Source organism: Thamnophis sirtalis, unplaced genomic scaffold, assembly GCF_051295495.1.
Source record: "Thamnophis sirtalis isolate CommonGarterSnake01/CBP01778 unplaced genomic scaffold, rThaSir2_p1.2 scaffold_3, whole genome shotgun sequence".
Classification (NCBI taxonomy): Eukaryota; Metazoa; Chordata; class Lepidosauria; order Squamata; family Natricidae; genus Thamnophis; species Thamnophis sirtalis.
The window spans coordinates 19,119,336-19,137,275 of record NW_028261383.1 but is presented as its reverse complement, the minus strand read 5'-3'; the positions used below and the strand labels follow the sequence as shown (position 1 = coordinate 19,137,275).

The window sequence follows — 17,940 nt, the reverse complement described above, 5'->3', positions numbered from 1 at the left end:
ATTCTGGGAGTTGAAGTCCACAAGTCTTAAAGCTGTCAAGTTTGAACACCCCTGGATTTTTTTTCTCTAAAAGGTTAGGGGTGCAAGGGTCTTGTAACTTGACAGGGTTAAAACTTGCGTGCTTCAATGCCAGAGTTCCTGAGCCAACATTTTGGTTGCTAAGCAAGAGTGTTGTTAAGTGAGTTTCATCACATTTTACAAGTTGGCCATGCCCACCCAGTCACATGGCTGGCAAGCCACTCCCACCCAGTCACATGGCCTGCAGTTCCACTCCCACAAAGCAGGCCACACCTAGAGAAGAGATTCTAAAAATTTTTGAAACCCACCACTGCTCCAGTCCCCTCATCATCTTTGTTGCTCTTCTCTGCACTCTTTCTTTATTTGCTTTGGTTTCTTCCTCCATTTCAGGTGTCGGGTCCATTTAAAGACACATCTCGCAATGTCCCCAAGGCCAGACCCGTCCTCTTTGATTCACAGCCGAGACAACTTAGCAATGATGAGCAAGATCACAGCGTGGAAGGCAGGCATTACTGTGGTACGTGAGAGCCTAGCCTGATGACATATTGGGAAAGGCTGATCTGATTGATATATACATGATTGGTTTCCAGTATGTCTAAATCTCTGAATAGAGATGCGGTGGCACAGTGGTTAGAGTGCAGTACTGCAGGCTACTTCTGCTGACTGCTGGCTGCCTGCAATTGGGCAGATCGAGTCTCACCAGGCTCAAGGTTGACTCAGCCTTCCATCCTTCCGAGGTGGGTAAAATGAGGACCCAGGCTGTTGGGGGGGGGGAGGGGCAATAGGCTGACTGTCAGCGTTCCAAGTATCATGCAGAATTAAATCAGAGTCCAAGGCAGAGCTATCCTTAAAGTTCCAATTTAACAAGACAGACATGTTGGCAACGAACTGTGGAATCCCAATTCTGGAAGTTACCTAGGGTTCCCACCCAGTTGAAAGTTCATGATCTTGTCCCCACACCCACAAATCCATCACTTGGTCCAATCTTCTTCGGCCACGCTGGCATCTCCACCCAGCTGGTTCCGGTCAGGTGCAGAGGTGCGGAGACAAAAGATGACCTTGGGCTTCTAGAAAAGAATGACAACAACACATTCCACAATTCTACTCCTTTCTATTCCCCCTTCCCAACTCCTGCACTAATGAAACAGCATAATGAAATAAGAGAGAGTGTGGCAGGCCAAAGATCCTAAAAAGGATATAACTGCAGGCCTGACACTGACTCTGTAAACTGCTTAGAGAGGGCTGTAAAAGTACTGTGAAGCGGTATATAAGTCTAAGCGCGATTGCGAAAAGCCAGGGCACTTTAAAATAAGCCAGAGGCAGATAAAACCTTAAGAGAAAAACAACAACAGTGTTGTTGTTAGTTGTGAAGTCATGTCCCACCCATCGCGACCCCATGAGCAATGTTCCTCCAGGCCTTCCTGTCCTCTGCCATCCTCTGGAGTCCATTTAAACGACAACATTAAAGAACAGGAAAAATGGTTTTGCCACTGAAAATATTTTGCTGAGTAAGCAAAACATCCCCAGACACGCAAGCGTTTGTAATGCTACTTCCAGTTCCCTCATAGCAAAAACTTTGTGAGGTAGGTTGGGTCAAGAGAGGGATAGACAGGCCCAGAGTCCCCCAAGCGTGGCACGACTAAAGCACGCCCGATTAAACCGCGTCGCTGACGTCATCAACAGGGCGACAACAGCGAGCGCGGAGAAAGAAGGGCGCTTTAAATAGCGCTTTGAAAGCAAGCCAATTCAACTTAAGGTAAGGGTTAGGTTTAGGGTTAGTTTTAGGATTAGGTTTAGGGTTAGGTTAAGGGTTAGGGTTAGGTTTAGAGTTAGGTTAAGGGTTAGGGTTAGGTTTAGGTTAAGGGTTAGGATTAGGTTTAGGATTAGGTTTAGGGTTAGGTTAAGGGTTAGGTTTAAGGTTAGGTTTAGGGTTAGGTTTAGAGTTAGGTTAAGGGTTAGGTTTAGGGTTAGGTTTAGGATTAAGTTTAGGGGGGTTAGGTTTAGGTTTAGGGCTTAATTTTAGGTTTAGCGTTTACAGCATGCTTCTGTCTCCGCGCTGTTGTCGCCCTGTGATGACGTCAGCTACGTGGTTTCATCGAGCGCGCTTTAGTCGAACGCGGTTTTGTGGTGGAACCAACCCAAGAGCTTCTGTGGCAGAGGTGGTGTTGCACCCCAATTGGGTCCCAGCCTGGCGCCAAAGCCAATAGAGACCACCAGACACTAGGAATCAAATTTTTCAGATTCTTTTATTGGAGTATTCCAGTAAAAGGGTCCCAGCCTGAAAAGCGCCGACAGACCCCGAACAATGCACAAGCACACATTTTATACAGTGACGATTGAGGAAGTTAACACCCTAAGAATCAAGTATTGATCCCTTGACATGTTTCTTTTGATTGGACTCTTCTAGTAGTGGATGATCACTTGAATATAGAATAGTGTTCTGACCCCCTCCTCCATCCAGTAATGAATGCCAAGACAAGCTTAACTGGAATGTATTTTAATAGCAAGACCAAAACCTCGGTGGCTGAAAGCCAAGCAGAACAAACAGATAAGGACCTTGGCAGCAACTCAAACTCAGGCAGCAATAAACACAGATAAGGCTTGGCAGCAATCCAGCCTGCCAAGCTCATAGTAATGTCCTCCGACATTCAATCCTACAATAATGTCCTCCAACATTCAATCCTGCATTGACTTCTACAAAGAGGGCCGTGTGCACAAGTAGCTTTTATAGTCTGGAGAGGAGCCTAATGACCACCAGCTGAGCGCAATTACCTCCTGTAATTGCGTAATTGTTCTTGACGCCGAGTAGCTCTTTGATGGCGTACATCCAGGAACAACTCACTGCTGGTTTCTGGATCACTCTCCCTTGTCTCCTGGTCCAAGGCTCAGGTGCCACCTGGTGGCCAACCAGTCTCTCTGCACCCTGCTTGGAATCGGAACCCTGTCCAGGGTCCTCCACATCCTCCAAGGCCAACTCATAGGGCCCCTCGCTGTCGGAGTCGGGTGGCAGCTCCAACAGCTCCTGCTGGGCCACAACAGAATAGAACAGAATAACAGCATGGATTTATCTTTTGTCTCCTTTTTAGGAGACGGTGAGGAATCTGGTGAGCGAGAGATCTCTCCTGCGGGAACTGAAAGGCATGCAGAGGCTGTCCAGACACTGCCTGGAAGAGGGAGAAGCATTTCCTGGAAAAACGGAAAGCGTAAGAGCAGACCAGTTCAAAAAGCCAAGATCTCTGTTTCACGAGAGGACGGACCCACAACTCACATGCAACCCAGGTCCGCCTTGGAAAATCTGGAGCCCTGCAGGAGGGAGGAGAATAAGCTGGGCCGCCGTCCAGGTGTCTTAATAGACACCAAATGTTGTAAGTCCTTAGACTCTGTGGCCACCCCCAGCCAGAGGGGGCTCTTCCCTAACCTTCAACGTATCCTCAAGGGCGAGCAATCCTCCAGCTGTCTGAGCTTTGGGAAAAATTCCCATCACGGTTTAAGCCCAGCCGAATGTGGGGGCGAGCCTTCAGGATGTTCGGATTGCGGGAAGGACTTGGTTCTTACGAAGCGGGGAAGTTTGGATCGAGGAGAGGAGCTTTACAGGTGTTTAACCTGTGGGGAAAACGTTACTCTCTACTCCGGCCTGATGAAACAGGAGAGGATCCACTCTGGGGAGGAGTTGTGTCCTTCCATGAGCAGCGGGCAAAGATATCCTCCAAGGGGAGGCCTTTCCACCTTGGAAGAGCAGGTTTCAGCGGGGGAGAAGCCCTATCAGTGCCCCACTTGTGGGAAGAGCTTCCATAAAAGCTCAGCTTTTCGGTTCCACAAGCGAATCCATACTGGGGAGAGACCTTACACCTGCGGCGACTGTGGGAAAAGCTTCAGCCAAAGGTCCAATCTGATCTTGCACGAGAAAACGCACACAGGAGTCAAACCCTTCCGGTGTTCAGACTGTGGGAAGGCCTTCCTTCGGAGCTCCGATCTCGTGAGGCACGAGATCACCCACACCGGAGAGAAACCCTACACCTGCCCGGAGTGCGGCCGCTCCTTCAGCCACCACTCGACTCTGATTGCTCATGAGAGGACCCACACCGGGGAGAAGCCCTACAAGTGTTCGGTCTGCGGGCGGAGCTTCCGGCACCACTCAGGCCTTATCAAGCACGAGAGGACCCACACCGGAGAGCGGCCCTACACGTGTCTGGCCTGCGGAAAGAGTTTCAGCCAGAGCTCGGGGCTTACGCTTCACTCGAGAACTCACACCGGCGAGAAGCCCTACCAGTGCTCGGCTTGTGGAAAGAGCTACACGCAGAAGTCGAAATTGACGAAACACGAGAAGACTCATTTGGTGGAGATGGTGCAGTAGCTACCCAAGGAAAGAGGATCCGTTTAGGGACTCCTGGACATTAATGGTCTGACTTGGGGCTGGTTGGTTGTCAATAACAAAGCGTGTCAATAGCAAATATGTATGGATGGATGGTTACATCCAAAGGCTACCTTCATCCAAAAACTGGCCTTCATTAACTAGCAAAGATGGCTGTGAATCTCAGGGCTCAAAGGAAGAAGAATCGGTAACTCTCAAGGCACCAGCAGAAAAGGTCTCCCATTAGGACAGAGTTTCCCAGCCTTTCTGGCGGGCTGGAGCAGGAGGGAGGGAGGAGGGAGAAGACAGGATGATTTGGTGAGAGAGGCAAGCACAAGTGTGTATTTAGGTATTTAGGTATTTAATAAATTTATAGGCCGCCCAATCTCAAAGGACTCTGGGCGGCTTACAGAAATACATTTTTAAAAGAAATAAAGAATTTAAAAAAAAACAGAGAAAAACAGATTAAAAGATCATTTCATGCACTCAATCTAAGCGGGGCTGGACCTCATTCATGAGGTCAACAGCCACAGGCCTGCCGGAATAGCCAGGTTTTGGTAGCCTTTCGGAAGGCCGTGAGCGTGGGAAGGATCCGGATCTCTGGGGGTAGGTCGTTCCATAGGGTCGGAGCGGCTACAGAGAAGGCCCTCCCCTGGGGAGCTGCCAGCCGACATTGTCTGGTCGACGGCACCTGGAGAAGGCCCACCCTATGTGATCTTATCGGTCGTTGGGAGGTGTGTGGCAGGAGATATCCGGGTCCTAAGCCATGTAGGGCTTTAAAGGTAATTAAATTAATTAATGTGCACCAGTGACAGTGCCAACACTCAGGCGAGTGTGGCTGCAGGCTCCTGTGATGAAGCTCCTGTGTGTGGGGCTGTTCGCACACTCAGAGGCATGCCCACCAGCCGGCCACTCACGGGGATGGTCGCAATTGACCTACGGCCTGGTGGCGGGAGGCAGCCCAGAGGTAGGGGAACCCTTGCCTTAGGACGGCTGACAAAAAGACAAGTTTTGCAGTGTTTTTGCCTCGGTAATGTTTGCTTTGTATATATATATATTTTAATCAAGATGTTCTCCCTTTTTAAATTCAGTTTTAGCTTCTATTATACCTTATCTCCACCTGTGTGCGTGTGTCCTTTTGTTTAAAACAAAACAAAAAGATTTCGGTCTTCCGAGCATGTACAGTTCACCTCTCACCCTTAACAACATGTGGATACACACCTCTGTGGATACACATAGAAATGGGAAGGTGGAAATACAATACATAAATGTGCAGGGACAGGGTCCCAAAGGGACTCTTTTTCCCAGGAGGCAACTGGACTTTCTGGTTTTTCTTTGAGGACATTTCGCATCTCATCCAAGAAGCATCTTCAGTCTTGACTGGCTGGTGGGGAATGGAAGGATTTATACTCCTTGCAGGCAGCTGGTCATTTGCATTATTTTTAGAGAGTCGTTGAGGCCACTTGGAGGTTCATCTGTGACCTCGGGGGTCTCCTGAGTAGTGAAAATGGGTGTGGAGCCTTCCTGGGTGCAGGGTGTTTTCTGACCTGTGACCTGCAGCCAAGATGGCTCCACGCCCATTTGCACCACTCAGGAGACCCCCGAGGTCACAGATGAACCTCCAAGGGGCCTCAACGACTCTCTAAAAAGAATGCAAATGACCAGCTGTCTGGAAAGGAGTATCAATCTTTTCATTCCCCATCCAAGCTTCTTGGATGAGAAGCGAATCGTCTTCATACATTTCAAGAGAGAAACAGGATCTCGGGTGCTAAATTGTCTGGCTCACAAGGAACTGAGAGATAGATCGCTAGAAACAAGAACAACAGGATTGGAAGGGATCTTGGAGGTCATCTAGTCCAACCCCGTGCTCAAGAAGGCGACACTACACCAGGGAGGGCAAACCTTTTCGGCACTGAGTGCCCAAAACAGAACATGCGTGCACGGCGGAAACCCAAATACCAGCTGGCTGGTGTGCGTGCGTGCGCTGGCCCGCTGGTCTTTGCATCGGAGCACTGGAACCCCGAAGACCAGCTGGCTGGTGCACACATGTCTGTTTTTTAGGCCGTTTTCTCAGCCATTTTCAGGCTGTTTTTCAGGTTGTTTTCAGGCTGTTTTCTGGTGCTCCGGCGCCTATGAAGACTAGCTGGCTCTCGTATCTCTGGTCCAAAGCCTCCACAAATAGAATTGGACAAATGGAGCATCCACAACTGCTGAAGGCAAGCTGATCCACTGATTTAATTCTTCTGCCGGGTGATCTTCTCCAGTTGATCGCTATTGGTTGGAAGGGAGTGCAAAGAATTAAGGTGACCGCCACCCCTCCCTCATTATCATCTGGGTCACTTTTCCTCTCACAGCATCAAAAGTGAATCCTGGAGCTTTTAACTTTTGAATTCTCTGTTTATTATATGTTGGTGGGAAAGACTCAAATCCCCAGCTTTTCAAACTGCTGAGCCTTCTATTTTTTATACCAAGTTTTTTTTAATATATTTTATTTTTGTTACATAATAAAAAAAAATTCTTTTGTGGACAGTGTTGTTTAGATTCCCCCTTTAACATTTCCACAAATACATGTCAGGCCCAGATCAGTCACATCAGCACCCCTCCCTCCTTCTGGAGTGCAACCAGACCACCACCACCCCAAATCTGAGAATTCAATCCAGCCGGCAGAACAACATAATTCATTCTACATTATATTTCCATTACTTCCAATTTTAGCCATATACTTTTCTTCTCATATTTTCCCATTTCTAACTTTTAACATTAAACAATATCATTTTTTCCCTTCTCTTTAGAAATAAATCTGGAGGAGTAGAAGGAAAGATAGGAAGGAAAGGAGAAAGGAGAGGAATAGGAGAAAGGGAAAGGCAGAGGAAGAATGGGAGGGAATGTAAGAGTAGGAAAGAGGGGAGGAATGGGAAGAAGAGGGGAAGGGTAAAGGGGAGGAAGGGGAAGGAGAGAAGGGAAAGGAGAGGAGGAAGGAAGGAAGGAGAGAAGAAAGGGGGGTAGGAAGGAGGGAGGGAAGGAAGGAGAGGAGAGAAGAAAGGAGGGAAGGAAGGAGGGAAGGAGAGAAGAAGGGAGGGAAGGAAGGAGGGAATGTAGGAGAAGGAAGGGGGGAAGGAAGGAGGAAAGGAAGGAGAAAAGAAAGGAGGGAAGGAGAGAAGGAGGGAAGGGGAAGGAGGGAGGGAAGGAAGGGGAGTAGGAGAGAAGAAACGAGGGAAGGAAAGAGGGAGGGAGGGAAGAAGAAGTAGGACCGTTGTAAGATAAGATGGATCTATGGGATGTTAAAAAAGCAATCTTCAAGTATATTGTCAACAGTAGGGAAAAATTGTTATAAATACATATTATTAATAACAAAAAAAAATAAATCCATTTATTATTTCTTTTCCATCTATTTTCTGTTAGCAACCTATGTCTTCAAGTTCAATTTTTATAGATCAACATTTAACACAATTACTTTACACGTTTAGTAGTATTAATATAGCTCACACACATCCTAAATAAAACATACTACCTTGTTTACAATATTTTATTTCATTCTAGTAATTCATACCATTCTGAGTACCATTCTAAACTGCTGAGCCTTCTAATCCAGCCAGGTGCCTTCAAATAAAAACCCCGTTCACTCTCCTCCATGAAGCCAAGCCTTCCCTAGCCTGGCACCTTGCAAGTTGCAAACTCCAACGCCCATAACTTATAAGCACGATGGGTGTTGGAGTCCAACGTATCTGTTAGGCGGCGCCGCCCTTTAATTAGTTCAAATCATCTGCCAGATCCCCGAATGGAACATTCGTGGTGGTAGTGGGGAGGGCTGACAGTCGAGCCTGCCACCCCGATTCCTAGAGAGACCGTACGAACGCCCGAGCGAGGGTGGTGGGGGCCATGAAAGGGATGGCCGCCCCGATTCCTAGAGAGACCGTACGAACGCCCGAGCGAGGAGGAGGGGGCGCGATAAAAAGGGAAGGCCACTTCCTGTTCCTTCACCCTTACGTTCCCCCTCCTCGCCACTTCCTCTTCTCTCGTTCCCCCCCCCCACACATCCCCGCCCCCCCCTCCCCCGCCGGCGCCCTTCCCATCGCTCCGGCGGAGGCTGGCCCGCCTGGCGGCACTTGCGATCGCCGCGGCTTTTCGGCGAAGCGGCTTCCGCGACGCACCTTGCAGGTGGGGTTGAGCGGGGAGGATCCGTTTTTTTTCCGAGGCTGGTTTTTGCAGACAAAAGGAGCTTGGGGAGTTGGGGGGGGGCAGCGGCAGGAGGGGGTGGAATGGGATGGGGAGGGGAGGGAGCGCAGCCGCAGAACTGGGGCAATGGGGGGGAATGGGAGGGGTCTCCTCCCCCGCCCCCTTTAAATGGGGAAGAGGGACACTCCCCCCCCCCAATAAAAGCTCCTTTTGCTTCCCTGCCTTAAACCTGATCTGAGCTCCGCAGAAGCAGACAGATGTCAAAGCCTTTCCTTGCATGGGAAAAAAGTGGGGAGGGGGGGGGGTTGCAGCCAAACCTTTGCAAAGTGGGCTGCGTTTATTTTATTTTGTTTTATTATATTTACTTTATTTTATTTGTCAGATTTACCTTGGGTTCTCCTCTCTCTCACGAAGTGGCTCGGAGCGGGGGGGGGGGGGATTCAAAGAGAACCAGGAATGGAAGCATGTCAATTGCCAATGTTTTGTTTGCAATTGCAAAAACCCTTAGCAACCATAGAAATGCATCTGAGTAGCAATCAAAACCCATTTCCTGACCGTGAGAACACAAACAACCAGTGGGAGCGGCTTGCCTTGGAAGTTGTGCCCCATCACTGGAGGCTTTTAACAAGAATAGAATAGGAATAGAAATAGAAAGAGTTGGAAGGGACCTTGTAGGTCATCTAGTCCAACCCCCTGTTCAAGCAGGAAACCCTACACCATTTCTGACGGAGATTGGACAGCCATTTGTCTGGAATGGTATAATAAAGTCTCATGCTCGGGCAGAGTGGGTGTGGGGTGGACTAGATGACCTCCAAGGATCCTTCCAACTCTGTTATTCTGTTATCCTTGTTAAATAAACAAGATTACGAGAGGATAGGTGTTAGAAATATTGCCAACGGGCAAGCTCCCTCTGACGGGATCTCTAGCTTGCTTGGAGGAAAAAAAAACTCGGCACACATTTGGAGGGTTTTCTGGACCTAAGGATTGGAGCTGACCTCATCTGGGAGGCTGTGATGATCCTGAGAAAGAGTGAAAGGCAGATGAATGATTGACAGCTCTTCTACCCCCCCCCCTTCCCCTGTTTGGTTAAGGCCTTGCTGGATTTGATGGTGCAGTGTATGAATGGAAGGGACTTCTGCCCCTTTAGGTACATTATAGCAATAGCAGTTAGACTTATATACCACTTCATAGGGCTTTCAGCCCTCTCTAAGCGGTTTACAGAGTCAGCATATCGCCCCCCACAGTCTGGGTCCTCATTTCACCCACCTCGGAAGGATGGAAGGCTGAGTCAACCTTGAGCCGGTGAGATTAAAACCGTTGAACTGCAGATAACAGTCAGCTGAAGTGGCCTGCAGTACTGCATCCTAACCACTGCGCCACCTCGGCTCATTATTGGGGCTCCAAGGTTGGAACCCCCCCTCCCCTTGTCAACCCAGTTTGGCTTCTCAACCTTGAATGAAAAGAGCCAGAACGGACTTTAGGAAAGAGAAGCCAAACTCTGCTTGCTAAACCCCCGGCTGGATAGGCAGATGTGCAAGTGTTTGAAAAGATCAGAGGAGGCAATACCCCTGCAAATATCTTCAGCAACAATTTATATTCCAAGGCACAACTGCAAAAGCTAAAGCGGGGGGGGGGGAGGATGCTTGACAGGCCCAGTGCTTTATTTATCATAAATGACTGGGTTTTTTTTCCCCTTGCCAAGCTGTGCAGTTTAAAGTGGAGCTCTTATCTAGCTCTCTCTCTGCATTATCGAAGGAACATAAATGGAAGGGAAACGCTTTGGGAGAACACGTCTAGAATGTTAGAGTCTTAGTCCATTGAAATAAATAAATCCATTGATAACAATAGTCCTCTTTCCCTTTTCTTCCGCCGTCTTGCGGAGTAGAGAAACTGAATAGCCAAGGTGATATTTTGGATGGAAGTAAGATCTTTATTTGGATCGCTCGGTGTCTTTCAAGCTAGTGGAAGAAGGTGGGGGGAAAAAATCTAATGATAGAAACAAGGGGAGTGTTTATTCGCTTTCAGAAGGTGATCAAAGAGAGATGAGTCACCAAAATAGTCCCTTCTGTACGTGTGCTCACTTTTATCTTGTCACATAATAGGAACTACTTGGAATGAGCAGGAGTTCCGTGCAATAGAAAAAGGAGGGTTTATTTATTTATTTAACTGCATTTAGAGCTTGTCCCCAATCCAAATCAGGCTCGGGGGGGGGGGGGATTTTTCTCCCCTCCGACAATTTTTTAAGGTGTATTTATTAAATCTAATAACCACATTTTTAGATGTATTTATTTAATTTCTAGGGACGTGGTGGCTCAGTGGCTATGACATTGAGCTTGTCGATCAGAAAGGTCGGCGGTTCAAATCCCTAGCGTCGCGTAACGGAGGGAGCTCCCGTTATTTGTCCCAGCTCCTGCCAACCGAGCAGTTCGAAAGCATGTAAAAATGCAAGTAGAAAAATAGGAACCACCTTTGGTGGGAAGGTAACAGTGTTCCGTGCGCCTTTGGCGTTTAGTCATGCCGGCCACTTGACCATGGAGACGTCTTCACACAGCGCTGGCTCTTCGGCTTTGAAATGGAGATGAGCACCGCCCCCTAGAGCCAGCAACGGCTAGCACATATGTGCGAGGGGAACCTTTACCTTACTTAATTTAGTCCTTCACTGCTGACCACTCCTGAGCTCAAGTTTTCTGTTGCTCAGCAAGATGGTCGTGAAGTGAGTTTTGCCTCATTGTACGACCTTTCTTGCCACAGTTTTAAGTGCACTGGTTCACTTACTGACATGGTGGTTAAGTGAATCTTGCTGCCACATTGACTCCGCTTATCAGAAGGTCGCAAAAGGTAATTGCGTGGTCACTGCAAGGGTCATCAGTACATACCAGTTGTCAAGCATCTGAATTTTGATTGTGCGACCCTCGAGGAATGCAGCAACGTTTGTAAGCGTGCAAAAGGGTCATCAGTCACTTTTTACGGTGTCATTTGTCACGAGAAACAAATGATTGTAAGTTGAGGGCTGCCTGTACAATGTAGAGGCGGCCTGATTCCAGATGATCTTTACATTGAAAAAGGTAAAAACAATTAAGAAGTAAGATCATGAACGCCCAGAAGGCAAATTCTGTGAGGCAACACAAAACATTCTAGACCCAAAGGTGATTTTTCAAGAGGCAAATGTACTTTTCTTGTTCATCGTGACCTGGATGATTGAGAATAACAATAGCAATAACACTTAGGCTTATCTACTGCTTCACAGTGCTTTACAGCCCTCTCTAAGCGGGTTACAGAGTCAGCCCTATTGCCCCCCCCCCCCCAAACAATCTGGGGCCTCATTTTATCCACTTCGGAAGGTTGAGTCAACCTTGAGCCTGGTGGGATTTGAAGTGCCGAATTGCAGGCAGCCGGCAGTCAGCAGAATTTGCCTGCAGTACTGCACTCTAAACACTGCGCCATTTCTCCAGAAAAACATCCTAGACCTGTATGGGTTCCCGGGGAATGCTGTTCCTGCCTTCAAAGTAATCCAGACAGGAACCCAAAACCACAAGTACTTAAAACTGCCTTTATTGCAAGGTTGCAATTATGGAGTCTTGGAAGTCTGAAAGCACGTCTCCTCTGGTGTGCCTTTACTTTCTAGAGAACGAGGGAGGGGCCCTTCTGGGTTGCTTTCTGTTGTGACCCAGCAGGAGCCGTTGGAGCTGCCGATGGACTCCAATGGCGAGGAATCCTATGAGTCTGAGATGGAAGATGTGGAGGATCCTGGGTTCAGACACAGAGCAGGGACCAGAGAGGCTAGTTGGCCACCAGGAGGTGCCTGAGGCATGGAACAGTGGGGAAGATCAAAGGGAGTTTTTCCCTGACGCCAGGCAACGGAGAGCGGAGAACGGAGGCAGCAGTTACAGAGATAGACTCAGAAGAGATAATCAAGCCCAGGTGGTTGTGGCTTAGCCGCTCCCAAGAGAGTATATAAGAAGAGACTTTGGGAGGAGTCCTTTTGCAGGACACAACCGTTCGTAGTAATCTGGATAACTCCTTCACTGGTCTGCCTTGTGTTCCCGTATCTGTTGGGAGTCTGGGTTGCTGCCAACGTCTTGCCAGTGAGTCGTATCTGGGCTTTCAGCCAACAAATTTCAAATTTAATATGATTTGTATGCCGCCCACTCCCTAGGGACTCCAACAGGGTTATAATTGCTGTGAATAAAGAGTGGCAAACAGCTAAGCCTGTGTCTGCGTTCATTACCGGACGGAGGGGGGGCAGAACAGCTTTCCATGCTCCCATTTCTTCTATGGGTTGAGCAATGTCTTGTCTTCACCATGGCCTAAGCCATGTGACTGATTGTTTGGGTTTTTTGTTGTTGTTGTTGTTTATTATTTATAGGCCGCCCTTTTCCCTGAGGGGACTCAGGGCGGCTTACAATTTGTGGGGAGGGGAATACAAGACAAGACATGAGACAATACATAAGTAAAAATAGAACACAACATTCATTCATCATTCGGGTGGGGACGGATTAGAATCTTTATCCCCAGGCCTGACGGGATAGCCAGGTCTTGAGGGCTGTGCGGAAGGTCTGGACGGTGGTGAGGGTGCGAATCTCCACGGGGAGATCGTTCCAAAGGGTCGGAGCTACTACTGAAAAGGCTCTCCTCCGCGTAGTTGCCAGTCGACACTGACTGGCGGATGGAACTCGGAGGAGGCCTAATCTGTGTGATCTAATCGGTCGAAGGGAGGTAATTGGCAGGAGGGTTTGAGGGGAAAACCTTTACTTTTAATTAGGTGAAAACCAAGGGACAAACCTCCAGTCCTTCCGACGCGCCCTAAAAAGTTGGCTTTTTCAGCAAGCCGGCCTGGCCTGAACAGAATAAAACAAATGATTAATTTAATTGTTAACTTTAATCTAATTTTTTAAATGTTATTGTTAATATTAATTAGGTTTGTTTTGGGATACTTTATTTAATTTCCTTTTTAACTTTTGTAATAAGTGGTTTTTCAATGTTGTACGCCGCCCTGAGTCCTTTGGGAGAAGGGCGGCATATAAATCCAATAAACAAACAAACTTCAGAGTTGGTTTTCGGCAGATATGTGCCAATCTGATATTTCCAATAAAGGTATTCTTGGAGGAATTCACCTGCCTCTGAGATTTTGCTTGCAATGGATCTATTACTTGGAACCTTGACATAATCTTTTAGAAAGTCACTTAAGATTGTTGATGGCGCAGTACTGGAAGAAGGAAGAATTGTCTACTATTCAAGAATGGACATTAAAAGCAGTGATGGCCAAAATCTCAGCATATTTGAAGGACTATTCAGATGAAAAATACAAGCTGGAATGGAGAAGATGGATTGACTACATTCAAAATAAATATCGGACTAAGAAATTTCAATTAGCTTATGAATGAATGAGCAAGGAATGTTATAATTTATCTAAAGTTAGCTTAATAAAAGGGGAGTTAAAGTACAAGAGGAGTTAGGATGCTAAAGTTAGTTAGCTTATGTTAGTGTATGATTGTTAAATGTTTATACCCTGTATTTTGCTCTGGGAGGTTGGGGGGAGGGAGGGTTGGAGGGGGGGCAGGGTTGGGGCAGAGGGAGGGAAGGGGAAGGGGAAACATTTGTAAAATCTATTAAAACTCTTTAATAGAAAGTCACCTAACTCATCTTTCTTTGTTCTCTTTTTAACGAAGCGAGCGGCTGGCGGACCGATGGACGGCCACAAGGAAACGGTTGGCATGACGACTCCTGGATTCCTTGAACCGTGTGTTTCCTTCCTGGAAACGGACCCCGACATTTCGGGTTTCCACAAAGTGGAAGGGATCTGTGAGATCCAGCACAGAGCGGTGGGTCTGTCAAGCATGATCCCTGTGCTGGAAGACGGCCAATCCGTCGAAGGGACGTCTTACATATGCTCGGATTGCGGGAAGAGTTTCTGCAGCATCTCCAGCCTGATCAGCCATCAAAAGCGAAACCACTCGGGGGAGAAGCCCTACAAGTGCGCGGACTGCGGGAGGAGCTTCCACCAGAGCTCGGATCTCGTGAAACACGAGAGGATCCACACGGGAGAGAAGCCGTACAAGTGCACCGTGTGCGAGAAGCGCTTCAACCAGCGCTCCTACCTGATCGTCCACCAACGCTTCCACACGGCGGAGAAGCCGTACAAGTGCTTCCTCTGCGGGAAGAGCTTCTGCTCCAACGCCCACCTCATGACCCATCAGAGGACCCACACGGGGGAACGGCCCTATCAGTGTCCCGTGTGCGGGAAGCGTTTCACAACCAGCTCCAACTTTGTCAACCACAAAAAGACCCACACGGAAGAGAAGCCGTACAACTGCTCCCTCTGCGAGAAGAGCTTCAAGCGGAGCTCGTACCTGATCCAGCACGAGAGGACCCACACGGGCGAGAAGCCGTACACCTGCCTCACCTGCGGGGAGAGCTTCGCTTCCAATTCGGGCCTTGTGAAACACCAGCGGAGCCACACGGGGGAGAGACCTTACAAGTGCTCGTACTGCGGGAAGTGCTTCAGCCAGAGCATGATCCTCACGCAGCACGAGAGGACGCACACGGGCGAGAAACCTTGCAAATGCCCAGCCTGCGGGAAAAGTTTTCGCTCCAGCTCGGATCTTGTGAAGCACAAAAGGATCCACACCGGGGAGAAACCCTACAAATGTTCCCTGTGCGGGAAAAGCTTCACCACCAGTTCGGATGTGGTGAAGCATGAGCGGACCCACACGGGGGAGAAGCCCTACAAATGCGGCACTTGTGGGAAAAGCTTCAGCCAGAGCTCACACCTCATGCAGCACCAGAGAATCCACACGGGGGAGAAACCCTACTCCTGTCTGGTTTGTGGCAGGTGTTTTACCTGCAGCGCGCACTTAGTGGTCCACAAACGGACCCACAAAGACGGGGAGGTGTTAAAAGTATAACCGTCGGTGTTGGCGGATTATGGGTTGTATTTACTAGCAGGCCTTCTGTGTGTGCGTGCGTGGGAGGGAGAGGGAGAGAGAGAGAAAGAGAGAAAGTGAGGGAGAGAGAGAGGCGGGGAGAGAGGGAGAGAAAGAAAGAGAACGGGAGAGTGAGAGAGAGAGAAAGGGAGACAGAAATAGGGAGAGAGAAAGAGGGAGAGAGAAAGAGAGGGGGAGAGAGAGAGAGAAAGAAAGAGAAAGAGAGAGAGGAAGAGAGAAAGAGGGGGGAGAGAGAAAGAGAGAAAAGGGGAGAGAGAGAAAGGGAGAGAGAAAGGGAGAGACGGGGAGAGAGAGAGAAAGAGAAAGGGAGAGAGAGGGAGAAAGAGAATGAAAGAGAATGAAAGAGAGAAAGGGAGAGAAAGAGGGAGAGAGAGAAAGAAAGAGAGAGAGAGAATGAAAGAGAGAAAGGGAGAGAAAGAGGGAGAGAGAGAGAGAAAGAGAAATGGAGAGAGAGAGAGAGAGAAAAAGAGAGAGAGAGAAAGGGAGAGAGAGAGTCCAAGATGCTACCCTATTTCCCCGAAAATAATCCCTCCCCGGATAATAAGCCCAATCTGGCTTTTGAGCGCATGCACTAAAATAAGCCCTCCCCCCAAAATGTCTCAACACAGCAGCAGCCATGAGGTGACCACGCTCGCCACCTCCTGCACCTCAAAATTAATAAGACCTCCCCTGAAAATAAGGCCAAGCGCTTATTTCGGGGGGTGGTGTCAAAAGAGAATAAGACCCTGTCTTATTTTCGGGGAGACACAGTACCCGGAGACAAAACTAATTCCAAGTTTTGCCTGCTGCCACGAAGCCAGATAGCGCTAAACCTAACTAGAATCCAGAATAGAGGAAGGTAGGAAAAAGTAATCTTAGAAACGGATCTGTTTTTTATTATGCATGAGGAGGGGGGGAGGAAGAAAATCGAGTTAGGAGAGAAGCCATAATTTCCCCCACTCCAATCCAGACTCGCTTGGCAAAATTGGTGGTAAACCCGAGATGAATTGAACCGGATTACCCTCGCCAAACCCAGTATATTGTGATTTTCATGAATTATTATGTGTGGTTCCTTTGTAATAAATAGATGGTTGTTGGTTGTGTCTTTTCTTTGAACCTTCTTTTTTTTGACAAGGACCTCAATCTTTGGGCTGGGCTGAGTTGGAAATCACAGCTACCCCCCCACCCCCGAAATTCGAGTTGTCCTCAGCAGCTTCTGCAAGGAGAGGTCAAAAAAAGCCAAGATGGCAGCTAGAACCTTCTAGAATAGAAGCCCTGCCTCTCTTTTACAAATACAGGCACTCCTCGACTTACGACCACAATGGAGCCCCAAATTCCCGTGGTTCAGTGAGACATTTGTGAAGTGAGTTTGATTTGGTGACCTTTCTTGCCTCAGTTGTTAAGTGAATCTCTGCCGTTGATAAGTTAGTAACCCCGTTGTTATGTGAATCTGGCTTCCCGATGGGCTTCGCTGGTCAGAAGGTGGCAAAAGGGATCACGTGAACCCCCCGGGACATTGCAACCGTCATAAATGTGAGTCGGTGGTGCCAAGCATCCAAATATAGATCACCTGGCCATGGGGATGCTGCAATGGTCGTAACTGTGAAAAATGGTTGCAAGTCATTTTTTTCATTGTAACTTTGAACAGTCACTAAATGGATTGTTGTAAGTCGAGAAGGAACTGGGTATGTCTAGTTTAATAGAAAGAAGGACTAGGGGAGACATGATAGCAGCGTTCCAGTATCTCAGGGGTTGCCACAAAGAAGAGGGAGTCAAACTATTCTCCAAGGCACCTGAGAGTAGAACAAGAAGCAATGGGTGGAAACTAATGAAGGAGAGAAGCAACTTAGAACTGAGGAGAAATTTCCTGACAGTGAGAACAATTAATCAGTGGAACAGCTTGCCTCTAGAAGTTGTGAATGCCCCAACACTGGAAGTCTTTAAGAGGATGTTGGATAACATTTGGAACGGTATCGTAGGGGTCTCCAACCTTGGCAACTTTAAGACTTGTGGACTTCAACTCCCAGAATTCCTCAGCCAGCTGGCTGAGGAATTCTGGGAGTTGAAGTCCACAAGTCTTAAAGTTGCCAAGGTTGGAGACCCCTGGATAGGATTTCCTGCCTAGGCAGGGGGTTGGACTAGAAGACCTCCAAGGTCCCTTCCAACCCTGCTACTGTATTATTGAGGACTCCCTTTACATTTAAAAGGAGCGGAGCTTCGATCACATAATGGTGGCCCCCATTTTGACTCTTGAGCCCCCTACAAATAAGTGGCCCCCTTTATAACTCTGCAAGGGGAGAATCTTCTTAAAAACTCTTCTTCTTCCTCACATTGGCCTTACAGATCAGTCCTCCAACTGAGGTAATTGAGCCAGCCCTTTTGGTTGTAAGTCAGGATGGTCGTACAGTGGGTCAGTGCTTCCAGTTTTGTGACTTAATGCAGAGGTTAAATAAACGCAGCAGTGACCATGGA

The 17,940-nt window shown here is 48.1% G+C and overlaps 1 protein-coding gene across 2 annotated transcripts; it reads left to right on the top strand.

Moving 5' to 3' along the window:
- Nucleotides 1-395: 395 nt before the first annotated feature.
- LOC106538365 (uncharacterized) lies at nt 396-15,527 on the top strand. 2 transcript variants are annotated; one of them, XM_087711533.1, is made up of 2 exons: nt 396-535; nt 14,215-15,527. In XM_087711533.1, the coding sequence occupies exons 1-2, from the start codon at nt 440-442 to the stop codon at nt 15,448-15,450; spliced, it is 1,332 nt and encodes a 443-aa protein (XP_087567659.1). In that variant the 5' UTR covers nt 396-439; the 3' UTR covers nt 15,451-15,527. The 2 variants fall into 2 exon arrangements, with proteins under 2 accessions (XP_087567659.1, XP_087567660.1); XM_087711534.1 differs by lacking the exon at nt 396-535 and adding an exon at nt 8,405-8,527.
- The last annotated feature ends 2,413 nt before the right edge of the window (nt 15,528-17,940 follow it).